Here is a 23231-nt window from a genome sequence, read left to right as displayed (position 1 = left end):
GCCAAGAAGCTAAGGAGCTGTCTGAGTTCACAGCACCTTGTAAATGGCAGAACTGGACCCAGAGCACAGGCTGTCAGCCACCACACCGCCCTGCGAGTGCTCAGACAGTCTCTTCTCTTGGTAATCCCGGTAGTCATGCTCTATAAAGTCTCCAAGGACACTGAATTAGCAGAGGCTGAACCACTGCTTCTAGAGGAAATGCAGGGTTAGGTTGTAACTAGAGGGTAGGTTCTAATACTACCTACCAGCCTCTGGTCACAGCAGTTTGGCCAACAGATCAATATATCACCTTGCTTTATGTGTGCTTCTGTTTCAAGGCAGCTTTTAAAATACCTATCGTTGACTCATTGGCATTGACTTCTGCACCAACAGCAATATAGCTCAAGCCCGGATGAAATTTATTTAACACCCCTATTTCCTCCATAAGGCACATCACAGGCTTCTTGAGCTTAGGACCACTACATACAGCACTTCAGCACTATGCTTGGGGGCCATTTTCAATAGCAAAATCACCAACAAAAAGCACAAAACTGCAAAAAAAAAAAAAAGTGACACTAAATAGGCTGTTAAAAGGACACTTGTTTACAATATGAGAACTGAAGAAAGAAGGCAAAGCGCCACCTGCTTTGACCTCAGCTGTGGATGTGCAATTCCAGGGAACCCAATTTTTTTGCCACTCTGTGCATGTCCAAGAATGACTGGAAGTTGGGTGAATATTGATATTTCCGTTATAAATAAATTTAAGCAAATAGGCAGATTTTCAAATATGGAATCTATGAGTAATGGGGATCTGCTATGATTGCTTAGATTGTTGTACATTCTGTCCATTTTCTGAATGGAAAGGGACAAATTACTGAGGCAGAATTGCATACTGGTTAAGGACCTGGGCTCAGAGACACTTGAATCTATGCCAATTGCTTAATCACACAGTCTCAATTTTTTCATTTGCAAAATGGGCAGGATAATAATAATACCTATCTGATGTGAGGATTCATGTTATGATGAACATTAACATGTAGAACAGTACTCAGTACTTAATAAATGCTGGTTGTTGCTGTAACTCAACCATAGGCACAGGAATACTACTAATACATACAAACATTTAAATATAAGGTAGAGGCAGCTGCTGTGTGTTGGTATCAGAAATTTAAGATCTTCCTTTCCTGACACTTAAATATTGGGTGAGCAAGTCAATGACCTTTCTGTATGTCAACATATTTTCTTAATGAAAATGGGGATAATACTACCTACCAGGCAAGATTGTTAAGAGAAATGAATGAGATAGTGTATGTATTTTGTAATCTTAAAGGTACTATGTAACTATTAGGTAATAGCATCATTATTGTTACATAGAATGTTTATTGTTGAAATCAATAACTGACACCTTAGCTGCTTCACATACCTCTTTTTAAGTTTTATTGTGAGGTATATAATACATTTGAATGAGTGTCTATAGTGAATATGTGCATTTTAAGTAATAAAATAACTACCTATGAGCTTACCATCCCGTCTTAGAAGTAGAATGCTACCCGTATCTCTAAAGTACCCTCTGTGTCACGCTGATCTCCTTCCTGTACCTCCCTCCTCAGTATCTACAATTGGGAATTTGGTGTTCATCATTTCCTTACACTTAAAAATGGTTTTGCCACCTAACTGTATTTCCTAAAACTCTACAATTTGAGATTTGTCTGTTTTGAACGTTGTTGAAGTGGACAATCTTATTTTATTTTTTATTAACTTACCTTCCCCCCAAACTCGTCATGGTGTTTTTGTGATGTATGCTTGTTAATACACAAACCAAGCAGCTCATTCATGTTCACTATTTATATATGCTTATGCCACAGTTAATTTGTTCCAATGACAGACATTTATTTCCAATGTCTTGCTGTTATACATGATAAATACTGCAATGAAATCTTGGTGCATTTTTCCTAATTATGCGCAGCTCCTGGATGTATGCTGCACCGAGGGAACATCTGTAGGAGTTGTTCTGCTTCAGCGGGGGGACTCCTGGTATGAGCATGTACAACTTTCCTAGGTACTGCTGAACTCCCACCAGTTCCCTTTGCCCCACATTCTTGCCAACACTGGATATTGGCAGATATAAAAATGTTTGGCCGTCTGGGTTGTGAGAAGAGTCCTCTAAGACTCATCACTGAATAAGGAGATTACCCTGGAAATCAAGTGTTTCCTTAGTAAATTGTCTGCAGAATCTAATAACCATAGTAGGAAGTAGAAGTTGTTTTTGTTGTGTTTGTGTTTGGGGGTGCACTATAGGATGACAGAATGAGGATGAAAATCAGACACCTGTAGCTTTAACATTTTATCCTTTTCGTAATTACACCCAGCACTTGCCACCTGTGTCCTCAAATGGAGTGGAGATTCTCAAAGTATGAGTTATTGCTGCAAACCTCTCTGGGGCCAAATCATTATCCATGTTCTGTAACTGCTAAGGCTTGAACACCTAGGAGGAAACCAGTTATTTTCCTTAGATCAGGAAAAAGAGTCCTAACTCAGGAGCTCTCATATAGAACTTTGAGTGTCTCCAAGTGAGACATATGCTTTGCTTTTCAGAATTGTAGGACCTGGTAGTTTTCTCCATAAATACTAAGTGGCTTTAATCTTAAATTCTGTAGTTCTAGAATTCTGTCTTTTTTTTTTTTTTTTTTGTCTCTAGGTCTCTAGGTCATTATCATTCAAATTATAGATGTTTAATGAACACATCATCACGTGCCAGGCACTGTTTTATACGCTGGGGATATGGCAGTAGAGCAATAGATAAAGTTAGAATTCATTACCCCTCAGGTATAGAGGCCATCAGATCCACAAGCTAGGCCAGTTTAACCTGACACAGTAGCTGCGGCACAACTTTGGGGAGCAAGGAGTGGGAAGAGCTAGATTTAGGTCAGTGGCTGACCTTATTTACTGTTTAATTAAAACACCATAAAGTCATTTTAAGGCCAGTGTAGTGTTTTTAACTTTTAAGAATGTTCATTTAAAAAAAATTACACACTGATATTGCTTACCGTAAGAATCAGATGCAGACATGTGTAAAATCAAAAAGTTAAAATTCTTTTTCTACTTCTCTTCTCCCCAAGTCCATTCCATAAGAGGTGATAGCTATTAAATGTAGGTGTGCATCCTTTGCAGAATCTTTCTATGTACATGTATACGTGTGTGTGTTTTGTGTTTTTGAACATTGCACAAACTCATTTTAAATAATAGGTATAATTCTGCCATCACTTACATCACTCAGTGATTTTTTTTATTTTGGTATCTTTAATCTACAATTACATGAGGAACATTATGTTTACTAGACTCCCCCCATCACCAAGTCCCCCCAACATACCCCATTACAGTCACTGTCCATCAGCATAGTAAGATGCTGTAGAGTCACTACTTGTCTTCTCTGTGTTGCACAGCCCTCCCCGTGCCCCCCCAACATTTTACATGCTAATCATAATGCTCCCTTTCTTTCCCCACCTTATCCCTCCCTTCCCACCCATCATCCCCAGTCCCTTTCCCTTTGGTAACTGTTAGTCCATTCTTGGGTTCTGTGAGTCTGCTGCTGTTTTGCTTCTTCAGTTTTTTTCTTTGTTCTTATACTCCACATATGAGTGAAATCATTTGATACTTGTCTTTCTCTGCCTGGCTTATTTCATTGAGTATAATACCCTCTAGCTCCATCCATGTTGTTGCAAATGGTAGAATTTGTTTTCTTCTTATGGCTGAATAATATTCCATTGTGTATATGTACCACATCTTCTTTATCCATTCATCTACTGATGGATACTTAGGTTGCTTCCAATTCTTGGCTGTTGTAAATAGTGCTGCGATAAACATAGGGGTGCATCTGTCTTTTTCAAACTGGGCTGCTGCATTCTTAGGGTAAATTCCTAGGAGTGGAATTCCTGGGCCAAATGGTATTTCTATTTTGAGGTTTCTGAGCAACCTCCATACTGCTTTCCACAATGGTTGAACTAGTTTACATTCCCACCGGCAGTGTAGGAGGGTTCCTGTTTCTCCACAACCTCACCAACATTTGTTGTTGTTTGCCTTTTCGATAGTGGTGATCCTTACTGGTGTGAGGTGATATCTCACTGTGGTTTTAATTTGCAGTTCTCTGACGACTAGCGATGTGGAGCATCTTTTCATGTGTCTGTTGGCCATCTGAATTTCTTCTTTGGAGAACTGTCTGCTCAGCTCCTCTGCCCATTTTTTAATTGGATGATTTGCTTTTTGTTTGTTGAGGTGTGTGAGCTCTTTATATATTTTGGATGTCAACCCTTTATCGGATCTGTCATTTATGAACATATTCCCCCATACTGTAGGATGCCTTTTTTGTTCTATTGGTGGTGTCCTTGCTGTACAGAAGCTTTTCAGCTTGATGTAGTCCCACTTGTTCATTTTTGCTTTTGTTTCCCTTGCCTATCACTCAGTAATTTACCAGGTCATTTCTTCACTATCTAACTAAAAATTTTTATCTCCTGGACTCCCAGTCTCCATTATATTATAATGAAGTATTTGAAACAAACAAATAAATATACAAAAAATATGATTAACACCAGCATTATTAAGTTATAACTAATGAGCTTTATTCAGGTTCTAATATTTTGCTGTATTTACTTCAGGTATTTTTTAAAGGTATATACTTTTCCCCCAATCTCTCATCTCCTTTGGTCCCCAGAGGTAACCACTTTTCTTTCCTTACTCACTTTTATACTTTCATTACATATGTATAATTCCATAAGCAATATGTAGTTTATTTTCATGTTTAAAAATTTTATATGAATAGTTCTTGATTTACTTTTATGAGTGACATAAAGAAGGGCACAAAATGAAAAGTTATTTCCCTTCCTGTCCTCTTTCCATTTCCCAGAAATAACAGCCCCTGTTAAAGGTCTCAGCTATAGTTCCATAATTATTTTATGCCTTTCAAACCTAAATATTTTATATTCATTTTTTATACAAATGACCTAATATTATACTTTTTCTTCTGTACCTTGCTGTTTTCACTTATTAATTTCCCTTTTCATATCTGAACACATAGATCAGTCTCAGTTTTTAATGGGCACATAGTACTTTATTGATATGTTTGATTATTTATTTATTTGTGGAATTAATCAATTCCAGATTGATGGACATTTAACTTATTTCCATTTTTTAATTATAAAGATTCTGCAATAAACATCCCATATATCTTTGTGTGCTTTGGTTTATAAATTAAATGAAAAACATAGATGTACACACAAAACTACACAATAGTACTATTCTTGAAGCTGTACCATAGGTGCTTCTTGTATTAGCATGTGGTGACGTGTCTCATTTGTAAACCATGAGACGTGAGGTTCCAGGTTTTTTTTACTGAAGCATAGCTGATATACTAATATCGTGTTGTTTTCAGATATACAACATAGTGATTTGACAGGTATCTACACTATTATGATCACTCCAACCAGTGTAGTTACTATCTGCCAACATAGAAAGATATTACAGTATTACTGACTATATTCTCTTTGTTGTACTTTCATCCCCATGACTAATTTATATTGTAATTGAGATTTTGTGCCTTTTCATCTGCTTCTGCTATTTCACCCACCCCTCCTCCGTGGTAACTCCCATCTTTTCTCTGTGTCTGTGAATCTATTTCTGTTTCGTCCAATTTTTTTTTTGGTTTCCAAATATAAGTGAAATTATATGGTATTTGTCTTTGTCTGTTTCACTTAGCATAATACCCTCTAGGTCCATTCATGTTGCTGCAATTGGCAAGATATTTTTCTTTTTTATGGTTGAAAAAATATTCTATGTATATATGTACCACATCTTTTTCATCTGTCTATTGTTGGAACTTTGGTTGTTTTCATACCTTGGCTATTTTAAATAATGCTACAATAAATAAAGGAGTGCATATGTCTTTTTGAATCAATTATTTTGTTTTTGGGTAAATTCCCAGAAGCAGAATTGTTGTGTCATGTGGCATTTCTATTTTTGGTTTTTTGAGGAAACTCCATATTGCTTTCCACAGTGGCTGCAGGAATTGACTTTCCCAGCAACAGTGTAGGTGGGTTCCCCTTTCTCTGCATCCTCACCAACACTTGTTATTTCTTGTCTTTTGGATAATGTGAGGTGATATCTCATTGTGGTTATGATTTGCATTCTCTGATGATTAGTGATAGGGAGCATCTTTTCATGTGCCTGTTTGCCATCTGTATTTCTTCTTTGGAAACATGTCTCTTCAGGTTCTCAGCCCATTTTTTAAGTGGGTTATTTGTTTTGTTTTGTTTTTGTTGAGTTGTAAGAGTTCTTTATATATTTTGGATATTAGTTTCTTACTGGATATGTCATTTGCAAATACTTTCTCCCATACTGTAGGTTGCCTGTCCAATCTTGACTGTATCACCGTGTCTTTGGACAAATGATTTAATAAGTGGAGGATTTAAGTCTGTGATATGTGAAATGCAGAATTTCAATTACACTGAAGACCACTCTAAGGAAGAAAAATCTGTAAACTATGGTTCAAATCTCATTACAGTTCTCATTGTTTCACTTGTAGCAACCCCAGGATTTAGGAAAATTATACTTTAATAAGTACCATTTCATGATAGATAACAGTACCCTGAGCAAAGGTAAATCAAGATTTAAAATCTGTGATAAATAACTTTTTTGCGTGTGGGTAAAGAAGAGAGCTGAAAATATGTTACGGTGGAGGTAAGTCAAGAAAACCACAACTTTTTTTTTCTTGTTTAAATTATATCTAAAAGTAGTCAATATTTGAGATGGATGATATCTCTATAATTTCCAACAAAAGTTCCTTCGTTAAATTTAGTTAAATCACATATATTTGTAAAGACACACATATGAGAAAATTAGCTCGATTTCCAGGACAGTGAATCTTTCTCCAGCTCAGAATTTTAGAATTGTGTAGCTACTACCCTCTAGTGGTAGGAAAAGGTGAGTTCCACCTAAGGTACAAAGTTTTCTCCATTAGGAAAGAACAAATTATCGCTGTTAAAGATGGACAGAAAAGATGTCTTTCATTTAACAACGACAAAATATATAGAGTTCTTACTATATTCTGGAGACTGTGATAGATTCTTGGGAAACACAAACATGTTTCTTGCCCTTGGAATATAAAAATACTTATAAAGAGGTGAATGCAATGTGATAAGAACTAAAAACTGAAGTGTAAGAAATGTCGTGGGAACATAGAGGGAGTTACTAGATTTTTTTAGGGAGTTGAGGAAAGCTCCTTAAAGATATTGATATTGAAATGATATCTGAAAGCATTTTACCAAGGAATGCATGGGAAAGGCATTTCAATCTGTTCAAATAAGTTCAGCATGAACAAAGATGCTGTGTTTGGAAAATAACGGCAATGTGATCAATTAAGCTAGAAAGGACATTGGGGATGAGAGAGAACAAAGAGGATGTGAGGTAAGTGGCTTTTCCAGGAGAAGTTGGGGGCAAAATTATGAATATCATCAGCTAAGGAAACTAGACTTTATTGTATAGCCAGTGGAGAGTTTATATGATGACTCTTTCAAAAAGCAGAGTACAATGCATGTAATGATCTTAGTGTAAGATCGAATCATGAGAAACACTCTTGGACTCTTGGTCCTCTACATAACTTTTTTTTTAACCTGTAAAATGGTGAACAATGTTAGATGTCTCTATTTTTCTCACTGTGGGTCAAGATGTACATACTAGTGGGTATTGAAATCATTATCGTGGGTTTAGAGTAACAATGTAAAATAGACTAGACTAGAACAGAATAAAAGCTACAAAATGCCATCACATTTAGTAAGGGTATCATTTTGGGAAACCTTTGTTTCAGTGATTTTGAATTCAAGTATATATAGGTGCACTGGGTCCTAATTTAAAATGTCTTCTTACTGTGGGTCACAGTAAAAAGAATAAAAGACTTGGAAAAGACTATTAATGTCAAAAATATCTTTTCTTATTTGAAGCTCCTATGCTTCTACTATCTTTTAATAGCTGGCTGATTCTTTGGAAGTAAATCTTATTAATTTAGTTTGAAGAGATCCTATAGGTTGTCTTTCAATACAATGTATGAAATGTTCAAAAGTTTGAGGTCTACCTATATGTACTGATACAGAAAGTTGTTTTGATGTATTAAGTAAAAAGCCAAATGTAGACAGGACGTATACAATGATTCTTTGTGTAAATTCATACACTCACATACACACACACTTATAAATACATAATGCCAGGAAAGAATATATAAAAAATCTGTTTACAGTAGTTAATTCAGTGGAGAAATAAAGGAGAATGATTCAGAGAGGTGGACTTTAAATTTTTTAAGATAAATTTATTTACTTATAATTTCCATACAATAAAATGCATGCATTTTAAGTGTACACTTTGAGTCTTGACTAATACACACTCTGTTACCAACACCACAATAAAGATATAGAACATTTCCATCACATGTCAATCCCCTCTGCAACATACACCACACAATAGCCTCATACCTCTTCCTATACAATTACATTGCCTTTGGCACCAGGCTACCACTCATCTAAATTCTGTTACTACAGGTTAGTTTTCCAGAATTTTGCATAAATGGAGTCATACAGTATGTACTTTTTTGGGCCTGGCTCTTTTGTTCAATATAATGCTTCTGAGTTCTATCCATGTCATGGTGGGTATTAGTAGCAAACCTTTTTATTGCTGTCACTGAGTATTAGTTTGATTCTCTTTATCGCTATTTATCTTTATTTATTACTACTGCATATCAATGACAGCATTCTATTATATGGATACACAACAATTTGTTTATCCATTCACTTGTTGATAGACATTTTTTGTTTCCAATTTTTGGCTAACCTCATGTCAATATGACACTGTCTTAATTCTTGTATCCTGACTCTTGAAACAGGATAGTGTAAATTCTCTATTTTAGTTCTTAACTTTCAAAATTGTTTTGGCTATTCCAGGATCTTTGCATTTCCATATGCATTTCTACATCAGGCTGTTGCTTTCTACTAAAAAGCCTGCTCATATTTTGATTGGGATTGCACTGTATGTATCAATTTGGTAGAACTGACCTTTTAACAATATTAAATCTTTCAATACTTGAATATGGCATATCTCTATTAACTGAGATCTACCTTAATTTCTCTCAGCAATGTTAAATTTATCCCAAAATATGTCATGGTTTTTGATGCTATTTTAAAAGTTTTTTTCTTTTTAAAATTTCAATTTGTTTATTGCTAGTATTTGGAAATGCAATTGATTTTGGTACACTGACATCTTTTAACTTTAGTAAACTCAGTTGTGTTTTTTTTGTTTTTTTTTTTAGTAGATCCATTCAGATTTTCTATGTGCATAATAATGTCACCTATGAGTCAAGGCAGTTGTATTTCTTCCTTCCCAATCTGCACACTTACTCTTTTTCTTGCTCTATTGTTATTGACTGGGATGACAATGAACAAAAGTGGTGAGAGTAACACTTGCCTTGTTTTGTACTTGTTCTTCATCCCAGCAGAAAAGCATCCAATATTTAAACATTAAGCAAGATCTAGTTGTAGGTTTTTCATAGATGTCTTTTATCAAATTGAGGATAATGTTCTTTGCTGAAAACTTTTATCGTGAGTATTGAATTACAAAATGTTTTTTCTGCCTCTACTGGTATACTTATGTGCTTTTTCTTTATACTGTTAATATGGAGTATTACATTTATTGAATTTTGGATGTTAAACAAACCTTAAGTTCTTGGAGGTGAGTTCCAATTAGTCATAGTGTATTATCCTTTTTACTCATCTTTGGATTTGATTTGTTTGTATTTTGTAAAGAATTTTTGCTCATGAGGAAATAGTGCTCTATTCTTGTAACATCTTTGGTTTTGGCATCAAGGTAATGATTGTGGCATAAAAATTAGTTGGGAAGCTTTTTTTTTTTCCTCTTCCATCATCTTAGAGAGTTTGCATTGGATTTTTATTTCTTCCTGAAATATATGGTCAACACTGAAGCCATCTGGGCCTGGATTTTTAATTGTGGGCAGGTTTTCAGTTTATTAGTTAATTCAATTTCTTTGATATAGGGTCACTCAGATTTTCTATGTCTTCTTGAATTACTTTAGGTAGGTAGTGTACATCAGTGACCATTTAACTTATTGGATTTGTTGGCATAAAGTTGTTCATAAGATGTGGACTTTCAACTTTTCATATTGTACTTTTCTGTGTTCTTTGAATTTACTGCAAAGTATATGTAGAATCATGAAATCAGGGAATTTTGGTAAATGGCCAGATTAATAAGTTAAATGATTATACTTACAGAAATCTTTATTATTCAATAATTATTAGTGCCTATGTGAAGGATATTGTTCTGGGTGCTTAAAAAGAAACATTCTTGTTTTTGTGGAGCTTATAATTTAGGTACAATAAAAAGGTACCACAGAAACAAGAGGAAGCATTAGAAAAAATTCATCTAAAGTACCTGTGAAGTCACAGAGGAAGTATTATTTGAGCTGACATGTGAACATATCAGTTTGCCAAATTGACAGGCTAGGGGAGAGTGTTTAAGGCAGGTTCAATGAATGCAAAGGTATAAAGAATATGGACAAGGACAATTCAGGAAACTAGAAATAGTTAAAGATTACTGAAAAAAAATTTTTTAATCTTGGATCTTTCTATGACCTTAATGTCGAGATACACATGCAAAGCTTCCTATAGAAATGAATATGCCATTAACAATTTTCTGTTGACATTCACGTTTACATTTTTTCACTATTACAATGCTGTAATAACCAGTGTACATACTTTTTTGTGCTTATAAGAATTACTCTAAAATACATTATTTGCTAAATTGAAGGTGATGTACAATATTTTAATCAATTCTGCTAAATTTCCCTTCAAAAATGCTGTGCACATTTACATTCCTGTCACCAGTATATGAGATTAAGTGGATTACCCACATCCTTGCCAAGGATGGATATTATAATTCTTAAAATTTAAGATACCACTTGCTACGGGGACAAATTAGAGAGAGGTTTTCAACCAGTCAATATAATGAAGGGGTGGAAGATCACTGCTGTTGCCGTCCGACTGACTTGTGTTTCCATCTTGGGTTTGTCATTTGCTGTGTGCTAATTAATCGTTTCTTGTTGTGGCAAGTTTATATTTGGAGTGTACAGGGAACATTTATGGAGAGAGTTCCGCAGGATTTATCATTATAATAAGACTGGGAGCAAACAGCGACCATTTAAATAGGTCATTATGCTGCCCAAACTAGAATTGAGCTGGTCCCTGGTCCCACTTTAGAATTTAACAGAGTTAGATTTTCCGAAAAGATAATCAGAATACACGCTTAAAGTGCAGCAGACTATTTCAACAGGTGCCGTTCTGGAAAATCGGAGATATAAAGGTGCTATTAGACAACGAACCAGGCTGGGCATTTTTAACTTTCACACTCTGGAAGGGTTAAAATCCGCCATGTCTACGACTGGATCATACATTTCCCGTAGATACTCGGGGATTACCAACGGACGCCCCTCTTCTGTCAGGAAACTACGGTTAAGAAATGCCTCTCAGAAGAAAAGAATTCCAGATTTCAGGGTGGTCCTCGTCCTTCCAGAGCAGCGCGGGTACCGGGAAGGAGCAAGATGGCACTTTCCCGCATCGCCTCTCGGAGATGGGGATTTCCAGAGCGTGACTCACGCACTGTGGGGGCAGCCTTGCCATTACCCAAGATGGAGAGCAGCGCAGCCTCACCGTTTCCAGGTTTCAACATGGCTTCCCCAACGCGCGCCACCGGAGATTAATCCTATGAACCAAGCTAAACTCGAGCGGAAGTTGCGCAAGTGGAAGCGGCTTGTGTCGTAACTCCGCCCCCGCGTCCCGCCCCCGTCCTTACGACCGCCCCCGGTGGCGCCGCTAACAGAGCCAAGATGGCGGCCGAGTTGGAATATGAGTCTGTCCTGTGTGTGAAACCCGATGTCAGCGTCTACCGGATTCCTCCCCGGGCATCCAACCGCGGTTACAGGTACTAACCCCGAGGCTCTGCGGCACATGCGCACCCGTCGGGGTTGAAGGTTTCCTCCTCAGGTAGCACGCTGCCCATTCCTGGCACATCCACCTCTGGGCTGTCACCTTGCTAGCCTCCCCACCTGGACAATAACTGTCGCCCGTCTTCCTGCTCTCCCCCGAATCTGCACTGCCATTATCCTTGTTTCCTCCTCTTTTAAGTAAATTGCCGTTCTTCGGGCTCCCACCCCTCCTCTCCCCGGGCCCCTCCTGGGCTATCCGTCTGCCCGCCGTCATCTCCGTCCAGTGCCGCTCCAGCGCCCGTGTCCTTTCCTGCGCTCTTCCCCGCGCCCTTCGGTTTGTCACTCAGGTTCCACCCCCCCCCCCAATACACACACACATTTCCAACACCCGTGCACATGTGTGGGTGTTCACTGTGTGTTGGCCGCTCTCCGGATGATCCGATTTACCTTCTGGGCTGTTGTCATCCATGCCACTGTCAAGGTTTTCCCTTCAGCTCTTTTGCCAGTAGGCAAAGGTTATGATCACACGTCGTCCATTCTGGTTCTTTTCAATATGTCTTCTTGATGATTTGTGGTATTTTTTGTCTTCCTTCGCTGGCCAACTAACCACCTTGTAAATCCAATGGCTATGAGGGTCTGAGGACGCTGTAGGAAGTTACCAAGTCATGTAGTCGAAGAGTTAACGTGTAACTCACTGGGTTACATGTTAGCAAATGTGAGTATGAGCCCTGGCAACTTGACAGCAGTATGGTTTGGGAAAAACCTCTTAATCTCTCCAACCCTCAATTTTCTTATCTATAAAATACGGGGCGGGGGGAAAAGGTTAACGGTAGTAAAACCTGCTCTAGTTGTGTACCTCACAGAAGTTTTTGGAGAGTGAAATGAAGTGATATAATAAAGGTGAAAGAATTTAGGAAACAGTAAAGGAGTATGTAAATTTAAGATACTGTTCTTAATCCTTTTTCTGACCCACATCACCATTGTGATTTACCTCTTGGCATTTATTATTACATTGGCTGAAAAGTTACCCTCTTCCTATGTCCATTATTTTGCCTCCTTAATAGAGGTTTGTTCATCGTGAATCAGTATCTTTGTGCCTGCTGACCTGTGCACTAGACCCTGTGGGCTTTGCCTTATGACAAAGGGTAGTCCTAATAGTAAGCATTCAGTCAGACCCCAAGTCGACCATGAATAGGAATCAACATACTTTTTTGGTGGTAGTCACAGGTACTAATATGTGTGACTCATCTGAGACACCACCTTTGGGAGGCCTTTCTTGACTTCCATTCTGGCTTAGGTATGCTGTGTGCTTCCATAGTGCTCTTCCTTCTGTATTGTAATTGTTTGGTTTATTTGTCCAGACCAGACTATGAACAGTTTGAGGTCGTTTTTAACTTTGTATTCGCAGGGTCTACCATGCTGTCTGGCACTTAGTGGGCACTCTGTAAATGTTGACTTAAAAAAGAAATAGTAGATTACACTTAGTCACATAAATTAGCATTTACTGAACAATTAAATAAGGTAGTAGAGCCCATGACTTGCAACTTTAGGAGTTAAGACTTTCTAAAGAATATAATACATGTATATTGAAGTTGGATTCTGTTCTTTTTCTTCTACTTCAAGCTTTTCAAAAGGCCTTCCTTCTTCATCCATTTGCATTCTCTATCCTCACTTCCTAGTTTATCCACTGCCTTTATCCCTATGTCATTTAACTGCACTGAGCCATCCAAGCAATTAATTTTCCTTTTTTTGTTATCCTTCTGTTTTCATTACTTATTACTGACATTTTTTATCCTCTATGAGGCATTTTATCATCAACCCCTCTTCTCTTATATGGTAAGTGAAGAGAGCAGAACTAGGTTTGAATCAGAATTCTCATTTATTTGCTGGGTTACCATCTGGGGAAGTCATTTAATCTTTTGAGCATTAGTTTCCTCATCTATAAAAATGAATATAATACTACTTCCCTTGCAAGATCCTCTGACTTAATTTTCACAATAAATAGGCATACTGCCTGGCACATAACAGATGCTTGATAAATATTACTTTACTGTCTTTTTATCTGTGTAATCATTCTTGTTTATGAGAACCCATTTTACATTATGAGTGTGATTAATTCTCTAGGTTGCCATTAAAGGAAAAATTGGGCCTTTTAGGAGAAATGCCTTCTTTGAATGACTAATAATATCAGAGGGAATAAATGACTTTGATTTATCTGTGTAATTCAGCATAAGTGTAAATCAAGTATAAGCTGTTACATCTCAGACTTTCACTGACCAGACTTAGGGAAGGAAGATTAAAGCTTATGATAAATTTTATAAATGATTAAAAAAAATGGTTTCCCAACCTGTAAAACGTTTTTTATTCATCACTTCCATTGTCCCCAGCTAAACCAATATTAAATTCTATAGTGTGTAACTTAATATGTACTCTGTAAATAATGGTTGAGTTCAATGAAAGATAGTAATATGTTTAGGGGTTTGGGAAGGCTCCTGGTACCAGTATACTTCATTTATAGACTTTGTTGTTACATGATTAGTAAAACTCTGTAATATAAAGTATCACTTACAGTATGGAAATAGTATCAATATGAGCATTTTTAATTGATTTTATTTGTGTTTTATGTGTTTTGATTGATGCTTATTGGACTCCAAAATACTCCAGTGGTAACATTGTCTTCCATTTGCTTTGGACTGTGTGTAACATAGAACATCTATATAGGCAGAATCATGAGTTATTCTTATTGATTTTTTAATAGGTAGAAAGAATGAACATCAGCACAGGGAAATAGAAAAATGGCAAATGATTCTGCATAGGATTTCAGTATATTAAAGACATGGACCTGAGGCCTGAGGCTTCCATTTTTCTATCGTAGGGCATCTGACTGGAAGTTAGACCAGCCTGACTGGAGTGGTCGCCTCCGAATCACTTCAAAAGGGAAGATTGCTTATATCAAACTCGAGGATAAAGTTTCAGGTAATCTGTGCTGGTGACCTTCTAACATACTAAGAATACTGGTTTTATGTTTTAAGAAGGTACTTTTACAAGTACCTTCAAGCTGGGGACTGGAATGCAAATACTTGTTAACTGGAGTTTTAGATTTTTGCTTTCTTTGCTCAAAGAAGTCTTTTTCTTACCTGTCAGGGGAGCTCTTTGCTCAGGCACCGGTAGAACAATATCCTGGTATTGCTGTGGAGACAGTGACAGATTCCAGCCGCTACTTTGTAATCCGGATCCAGGATGGTACTGGTAAGGGATTTGGGATTTTGAATGGGATGAGAGTAGGAAATACTTAATGCACTTAAAAGACAGTGGGTCCCACGCTTCAGTTTGCTAAATTTGTCCTCCCTTTTCTCCAAAATTAACTAGTTGTTAAAGGATTAATATGTTATTTGTAATAGATATGAATACAAGTTTGAGATGTGGTAATTGATAGGTGGCTGTACATAAATCAAAATGTATATCTAACCAGAGAATTAACACATGTTGCCCATTCATTGTTTGTGGTGGCTTTTGGTGGCAGGATTTTAAACCATCTAAGTCTAGGGCAACCATTCTCTATCTTTTCTCCATAGTCTCTCTCAGATGTTGGCAAACTTTTTTTGTAAAGATAAAGATAGTAAGTATTTTAGGTTTTGCAGGCCAGACAGTCTCTGTTGCAGCTACTCAGTTCTGCTGTTGTAGTGTGAAAGTGGCCATAGATAATGTGCGAACAATTTGGTATGGCTATGTTCCAGCAAAACTTTATTTACAAAAACAAGCTATGGCAGCATTTGGCTCATGGGCTGTATGTAGTTTGCAGACCCTGACCTGTGAGAAAGTGTTTCACATTCACAGACTTTATCTAGTGAGGGTAATTGTTACATTTGCATTGGGTAGAATTTGCCCAAACACTTCCCATTCTGAGTGTTCCTGTCTTTTTCACAGGGCGTAGTGCTTTCATTGGCATTGGCTTCACAGATCGGGGTGATGCCTTCGACTTTAATGTCTCCTTGCAAGATCACTTCAAGTGAGTGGAATTTGTCCTTCGTTACCAGGTTAAATTGTTTGGGGAATGCTGCTTCAGTTAAATGGGCTCTGTCTCTTTTACCTCCTGGTTCCTTTATTTGGTTAGTTAATTCATTAGAAGTATAAATCTTCAGTTCTCTTTGTTTCCTTGCATTATCTCTGTATCTATTCTGTCTCTTCTTTACATACTGGAGTATGTTTTTGATCTCCTGTACAATGGTTTGAGATGATGCTTTTGTTTATGTCTCTTGGGAATTTGCTCTTGCTTTCAAGTGACTGAGGGAGGCCTACAGTAACATCAGGGCTCTTATGTGAGATATGTAAGCATTATGTGCCATTACTTGAGTAGCTGACATGTTTTGTGTCTATTGCAGCATTTCTTTAGTCCACCCAATTTCAGCGCAGCTGTTGTGGACAGCGGCATGCACAGTGTCAGCCTCCCGCCTCAAGGGCAGCCATACTTCTGCTTTTCTGCCTCAGGACTGAAGTCATGGAAGTCCACTCAGCACCGGGGTGCAACCTGAAGGGCTGAGGAATTAACACCCTCTTGGGGGCAGCCCTCAACCATGGGGGATGGGAATAGGTGGCAAAATGCCTTCCTTTGGAGGAACAAGTTTAATAGCATTCCGTATGGTTCCTCAGTGGTATTGAAGCCCATTCACCCTCCTTCTTGACTTTTCTTCCTTTCTCATTTTGCTGCTGGAATCTTGTTTCACATAAATTAGCTAGACTCAAATTTGTGTGTCAGACTCTACTTTCAGGGAATCCCAAATTAAGATGACTTACTCTTTTATTTACTAAAGGTGGGTAAAGCAGGAATCTGAGATTTCCAAAGAATCTCAGGAAATGGACACTCGTCCCAAGCTGGATCTGGGCTTCAAAGAAGGACAGACCATCAAGTTGAGTATTGGGGTGAGTATTGGTTACCCCCCACTACATTTCCATAAGCTGGTGACTTCTCATTTTCTTTCTCTTGCCCTCCTTCTTTCTTTTTTTTCTTTTGTAGAACATTACAACCAAGAAAGGAGGTGCTTCTAAGCCCAAGACTGCTGGGGCTGGGAGCCTAAGCTTACTCCCGCCCCCACCTGGAGGCAAAGTCACTGTTCCCCCTCCATCCTCGTCAGTGGCCATCAGCAATCATGTCACTCCACCACCCATTCCAAAATCTAACCATGGAGGTAGTGATGCAGGTAAATCTCGCCAGTACTATTAACTTTGAGGAATCACATAACACCTGTTTGCCGAGGAGTGTTGATATTTTTGCTATTAAATGGCACTTATTATTGGCAAAGTGATGCTGGCAGCCTCTAACAAGGGATCAGAGCTCCTCTAGTAAACCAAGAGTCATGGTATTTGGTAGTCATGGTATTTCTTTGACTGAAAATGGGTGGATACTAAAAAGACTCTTTCCTTCATTGTACTTTGCTTAGATTGTAGTAGGCCTGAAAGTCAGATGGACCAAGATTTCAGCCTTGGTTCTCCTACTTAATATCTGAACATGCTTGGTAACGTTGCTTAAGTTTTTTGTCTCAAAATCTGTAAAGTGGAGATACAAAACTACCCCAGGTTTGTGAAAGTTAAATTAGGTGACAGCACCTAGCATAGTACTTAGAACATAGTAGCTACTCAATAAATATTTTTTCTTAATCCTTTCCATTTCTTCATGAGGGCAATTGAGAGAAATGAAACATACATGTTTGTTCACTCTTCTTACTATCTGGCAGGAAAAAAGAATAGATGAATATAGTTATTTCCATTTAAAGAATGAGAGCATTGGAACTTGGAAAGGAAGATTAGAGAACCAGAATTAGAATCTGGGAGTTTTATTTTAATGTGTTAGATGATGCAGATCATTCATTCATATATGTGGTTGCTAAGAGTAAATATTATCTTTCTGAAGTTGTTGAGGTAAAAAATGGCTATAGCCTACTTCTTTTGGTAGGGCACAGGAGACAATATCTAAAATTTAATGATTTTTTAAAATTAAACTTTTTATTTTGAGATAATTGTAGATTCCCATGCAGTTGTAAAAATTAATACAAAGAAGTCATCCTGTTTACCCCTCCTTTACCCAGTTTCCCTCAAAGGTAACATTTGCAAAACTATAGTCAAAATATCACAACTAGGAAATTGACATTGATACCATTTGCTAATCTTAGAGTATATCAGTGTTACATGTTCTCATTTGTGTGTGTGTGTTTAGTTCTGTGCAGTTTTATTGTGTGTAGGCTCCTGGATCCCCCATGGTCAGGATAAAGAACAGTTCCATCATACGGGGTCCCTCATTTCACCCTTTTTTATAACCACACCTCCCTCTGGCCTCACCTTGTGTGTGTGTTGTGTTTGTCCTGTTCCTCACTGCCTCCCCTTCTGCCCTCCAACACACACTGTCTCTAACTCTTGATAATCACTAATTTGTTCACATCTCTATGATTTTATCACTTCAGGATGTTATATATCAGTGGAATTACATAGTATATAACCTTTTTGGATTGGCTTTTCCACTCTGTATAATACCCTTAAGATTCATTCAAGTTGTATGTATCTGTAGTTTGTTCTTATTTATTGCTGAGTAGTATTCCATGATATGGATGTACCACAGTGTGTTTAAGTCACCCGTGGAATGATATCTGGTTGTTTGTAGTTTTTGGCTATTATAAAATATTACAATATTAAAAAATGCTGGTCTTGTAAATAAAGGTGCTTTGAACATAAGTTTTCATTTCTAAGATTTTTATTATGTCTCCCCTTTTCTTTTTCCTTCTCTTACCTTGTATTCAGATATCCTTTTAGATTTGGATTCTCCTGCTCCTGTTACAACACCAGCACCAGCTCCAGTTTCTGCAAGCAATGACTTGTGGGGAGACTTTAGCACTGCACCCAGGTATGAGCACAGGGAAGCAGACATACCCTTTGTCAGGTCAGAGGATATGTACAGTCAGATGAAATCTTTGATCTGGCAAAGGGCAGTTACAGGTCATATAAAGTCTTTGGCAGAAATTCTGAGTAAGAAAGTGTAGGAGTGCTGAGGATGGTGGGATGAGAGAGCTATAGGATGAAGTTTGAGGGGGATGTTTCAGGCCTTGGTAAGTAGAACTGCTATAAAGTAGTTTCAGAAATTCTAGGCAATGAATTCTTGGAAACTGTTAAGTAAAGAGTGGAGTAGGTATCCTAATATTATGCCTTTGGCTTTCTCTCTGTTTTCCTTTCTTGCAGCTCTGTTCCAAACCAGGCACCACAGCCATCCAACTGGGTCCAGTTCTGAATAGCGTTGGCAGGACATTAAGGACAGACTTGAAGAATAAAAATGATCTTGAGGGCACCAATCTGTGAGGGAAGTTAGGAACCCCTTCCCTCCCAGAACCAAAATTACTGGACAATCTTTTTCATAGCTTTTCCATTGTGTTCAAGCTGATTTATGTCACTCCCCTATGTTGTTACTTGTTGTACAGCCAATATAGTACCTCTTACCTCCTGTTCATATCAAGGCAGGGGAATAGTGGGTCTTACCAAACTTGTGCTGACTGCAGGGCTCGAAAAGCCAGGGTCTCTGGGGGGTGGGAATGACTTCTAACATCTGTAAAATTTTTCTCCATCTTTTAAATTCTTCAGCTTATTTCAGAATCATCTCATGACTCTTGTGTGCCTCTTTGTGGAGCCCTATTTAGCAATTTTAGGGGACTCAAAAACCTTGAGACTTCCTTTTCCATTAACCTAAGACTCAAAAAATGGACAGACCGACCTCAGTGTTTACAAATTCAGAATTTTGGTAGGGGTGTGTATTGAAGAAAGACCTGTTCCTGGGTCTCTGTTGGGTGTCCACCTACAGGCTTATCCTTTTCAGTGAACATCCAGTGCTGGGTTCAGCTCCAGCTCCCTCTTGTGTTTACATGTCTCTTCCTTTGACGAGGGTGTTGTGTTGGTGGCGTCTCCACTGTCCTGTTTGTTGAATAGTGCAGCATCTTTGATCAGTGGATGTCTCCTGGATGAAGGAGGCTCAAGGGGCTGTTTTCCAAGTCACATTCTAAAGAAGTGTTTATTTTCTTGCAGCTCTGTCTAGTTGCTGCAGAGCATAGCATTACTTTGTATTTACCCCATTATTTGACCTAAAGTTAAAGGGTTTAGAGTTTTTAACCTGAGGGCAGAAAGGTTGAAAGCACTTAACTCTCTTTCACTACCCACACTGCCTTGCTGTCTGGGTATCTGGCCCCTTTCCATAAACATTTATTTTTCAATCCATCTAACTCTTCAGCAGAAAGCTGCTATTATAGGTGTTTTCCTTTATGAAGGAAGCTGGCGAGTCACAGCTTTAGCTGTGATTGGTTTTGCCCAAGTGACAGCTTCGATACCCATCACCCAGGGTATCTCAAAAGCAAGTTGCTGTCCCACTGCTTCCCTTTCCCTCTGCCCCACCATTCCTTTTACAATGCTGTGAAGAGAGTTCCCTTTCTTAGATGAATGGGCACTATCTATTTTGTTTGTTCATGGGTAATCTTGAGGATGATATGGGAGGATATTGTCTCCTCCCTTTGCACCTATTTAGAAGTATACACTCGGCTGAAGGGAGTCCTTATATTTAGTTTCAAAATATGTTCTCTTGGATTTCCTTAACTCTTTTTGACTTTGGGTCCATTGTTTTCATTGTCTCCTGTTGCAGGCAGCTCTCTTCTTACAGCCATGGCAGGATGTTTTAAAATTCCAATAGAAAACACTAAAAGGAAAATCTATAGAATCATTAGTGACTAACTGCTGGGAACCTATTTTCTCAATCTTCCTCCATGTTGTGTTCTTTGTATTCTCAAGATGATAATATATTATGTATTTGAATTCTGAATAATTGAAAATGAAGTTTAAGATATGTGTATATAAAGCATATGCTGTATTGGTGCAATATGTTAATTAAAAATACAGAAAAAGGTAGTGTCTCTCTTTTAATTTACCTATTTAATTACCTTTTAAATTGAATTGGCTTAATATAAATGGGCCAGTAGGTAATAAAAGGACATTTTATATCCATTACTCTTTTTTAAGAAGGGACTTTTAAGAAGTTGAGGCTAAACCTCTGTGCTCATGGTTCTAAACCCACAGAACATTCCATATAGAGATTATTTATATTCATTATTTGTTTGCTGGTATAGTAGTTAATTTCATTTGCTTCAAATTATCTTCATGGTCTAGGCCACCTGTCATAGCCCAGAACTATAGTCAGCATAACTGAAGGGAATCAGTGTAAGAGCCAGACCCAAAGCCAGAGTCATGGGCTTTGGGAGCTGGAAGGATCTTGGAGTTCTGATTCAGTGATTGTCACAGGAGATGAGTCAGCGTGATATGGGTGCTTGCTTTTTAATTTTTTTTAAATAAGGAAACATACTGCTTTCTCCAGAGATTCTGATCTACCTCCCCAATTCCCTTCCTGGATTGGGGCTTAGATGGCTTCCCCAACCATGGCCTTTCTTTACAGTTACTGAGGTTAGGAGGCACTATCATTGATAGAAGTGTACCCTAGATCTCAGATTTTGTTTGAGAAAAAATGTAGACATTTAAAAAATAATTTTTATTAAGGTTTTATTGATATACACTCTTACGAAGGTTTCACATGAAAAACAACGTGGTTACTACATTCACCCATATTATCGAGGTGGACCGTCATTTTTCTAGTTCAATCCCGTTGCACAGCAATATCTGCTTTCACAGTTGTAACGTGAACCTTTGTAACTCCTGACTTCCTCCATCCTGATGTCCTCTAGCTTCTGTAGCTCCGACTCAGCTTACACATTGCCACCATCACAATCTTCCTAAAACAAAGTGCTGCTCATGCCCTCTCCTCCCCTACTCACTGCTTTTAATGATTTTCCTCTGCCTGCAGAATAAAATCCAAAGTACCATTTCATCCTCAGCCCCCAGTTTTTCCCTTTCATGCACAATGTGGTCCAGCAAACCAAGGTACTTGGCATTCTTCAGATGGCACCGTGAGCACTGAATGCTTGCTAAAGGTCCCCCTGCTTGGAATACCTTCCCTTCTTTACCTGCTTGTTGAAACCCTTTCCATCCTAAGTGTAGCTCACATGCTACTTCATTAAATGTTACCTGTCCTGTTAGTATGAAAGATGATTTCCCTTGTTTTGTTTGGGTTGCTGTTAAAATTCTCTCCCTTACTAGTTTGTAAACTCTTGGAATATAAGGACCATGTCTTCATTTTTATCTGCTCATCATACTTTTCATATACTTTTCTAGATAGCAAATGCTTACTAAATACTTATTACTGGTGGTTTCAGTAAAGAGAGACTAGGAATCAATACGTTGGTGGTGTCTTGCCAATGGGTTTCAGCCTCCGGCAAGTTCGCTGTAGATTCAGTGTGACCAAAGAAATGACAGTAGAATGTTTCTTTGGGGTAAAAGGGTTTATTACCCTGCTTGTTCTCCTGGTTCACCAGGTTGAGTACTAGTGTCTCTGCCTCCACCCAGAGCACTGGGCAGTCGCTGCATAGTATAATAATAGCTTATTGCCTACGGGTGTGGAAGCAGTAGCCTAACATCAGGCCAGTTACATCATCAAGTGGTTTAAGTTCCGTGAGGATCCTGGCCATAGGAGCCCCAACTTCCCCACAGGTATTTTCTTCATTTATTCATTCTCATTTGGGTTCCTTGGTACATGACAAGTATTCCCTATGTTTTGTAGTAGTTGCAGAAAATCTCATTTATGTGCTCCAGACTAGTCAGTCTTAGGGATCAAGCAGTGGTGAAGATAAATTTTACTTTGGTACATAGGCCCTATGGAAAAAGATACTGTATAGCACAGCTGCTGATAGAATTTGTAGCTTAACTCTTATCTTAATTATCATTAACTGGCAAAGATTACATTGTACTTTGGTTATGTTATAGTTACTTTCTTTTTTTAAACTTCTTGTTATTGTTTCTTAATATATTTGTATATGAAGAAACTACGCGTGGTTTGTGATTAGAGCTCACACTCAAGAGCTCCTTATCAATTCACATATTCTTTCATGATAAAAGGGAAGAAGGAAGAGAGTTCTCTTTCCTTGCAGGTCCTTTTAGCCTGGGGGATATATAGGCTTGTGATTTTCACAGTAATTTTATGGCTTGGCATTTATTTCAGATTTTGAAAGAATTGTATTTTTTAGTCCCCTTTTGATGGATATCATGATGCAGCGGTGGCATGTTTTTAAAAAAGCTCTGAGATACTTCAATTGCTACA

General features: G+C 37.9%; 1 protein-coding gene and 1 long non-coding RNA gene across 2 annotated transcripts; one reads left to right on the top strand and one right to left on the bottom strand.

The window, feature by feature from the left end:
- Positions 1 to 10274: 10274 nt before the first annotated feature.
- LOC118924812 (uncharacterized) lies at positions 10275 to 14876 on the bottom strand. The gene is made up of 2 exons (XR_005029754.2): positions 12455 to 14876; positions 10275 to 11363 (listed from the first exon to the last, which is right to left on the bottom strand). It is a non-coding gene; the product is annotated as an uncharacterized LOC118924812 (long non-coding RNA).
- NECAP1 (NECAP endocytosis associated 1) lies at positions 11858 to 20933 on the top strand. The gene is made up of 8 exons (XM_036909937.2): positions 11858 to 12003; positions 14883 to 14983; positions 15152 to 15256; positions 15935 to 16016; positions 16819 to 16927; positions 17022 to 17205; positions 18797 to 18899; positions 19232 to 20933. The coding sequence occupies exons 1-8, from the start codon at positions 11909 to 11911 to the stop codon at positions 19278 to 19280; spliced, it is 828 nt and encodes a 275-aa protein (XP_036765832.1). The 5' UTR covers positions 11858 to 11908; the 3' UTR covers positions 19281 to 20933.
- Positions 20934 to 23231: the final 2298 nt, after the last annotated feature.

Source organism: Manis pentadactyla, chromosome 14 (assembly GCF_030020395.1).
Source record: "Manis pentadactyla isolate mManPen7 chromosome 14, mManPen7.hap1, whole genome shotgun sequence".
NCBI lineage: Eukaryota > Metazoa > Chordata > Mammalia > Pholidota > Manidae > Manis > Manis pentadactyla.
Note: the sequence above shows the minus strand (reverse complement) of the source record. Positions and strands in the feature narration are given on the sequence as shown.

Excerpts from the sequence above, each read along its gene's own strand:
- NECAP1 (XM_036909937.2), top strand. The coding sequence starts at position 11,909 with ATGGCGGCCGAGTTGGAATATGAGTCTGTCCTGTGTGTGAAACCCGAT. Across the intron at positions 15,257-15,934 it reads CCGGATCCAGGATGGTACTG|GGCGTAGTGCTTTCATTGGC; the intron begins GTAAGGGATTTG and ends TCTTTTTCACAG. Across the intron at positions 17,206-18,796 it reads CCATGGAGGTAGTGATGCAG|ATATCCTTTTAGATTTGGAT; the intron begins GTAAATCTCGCC and ends CCTTGTATTCAG.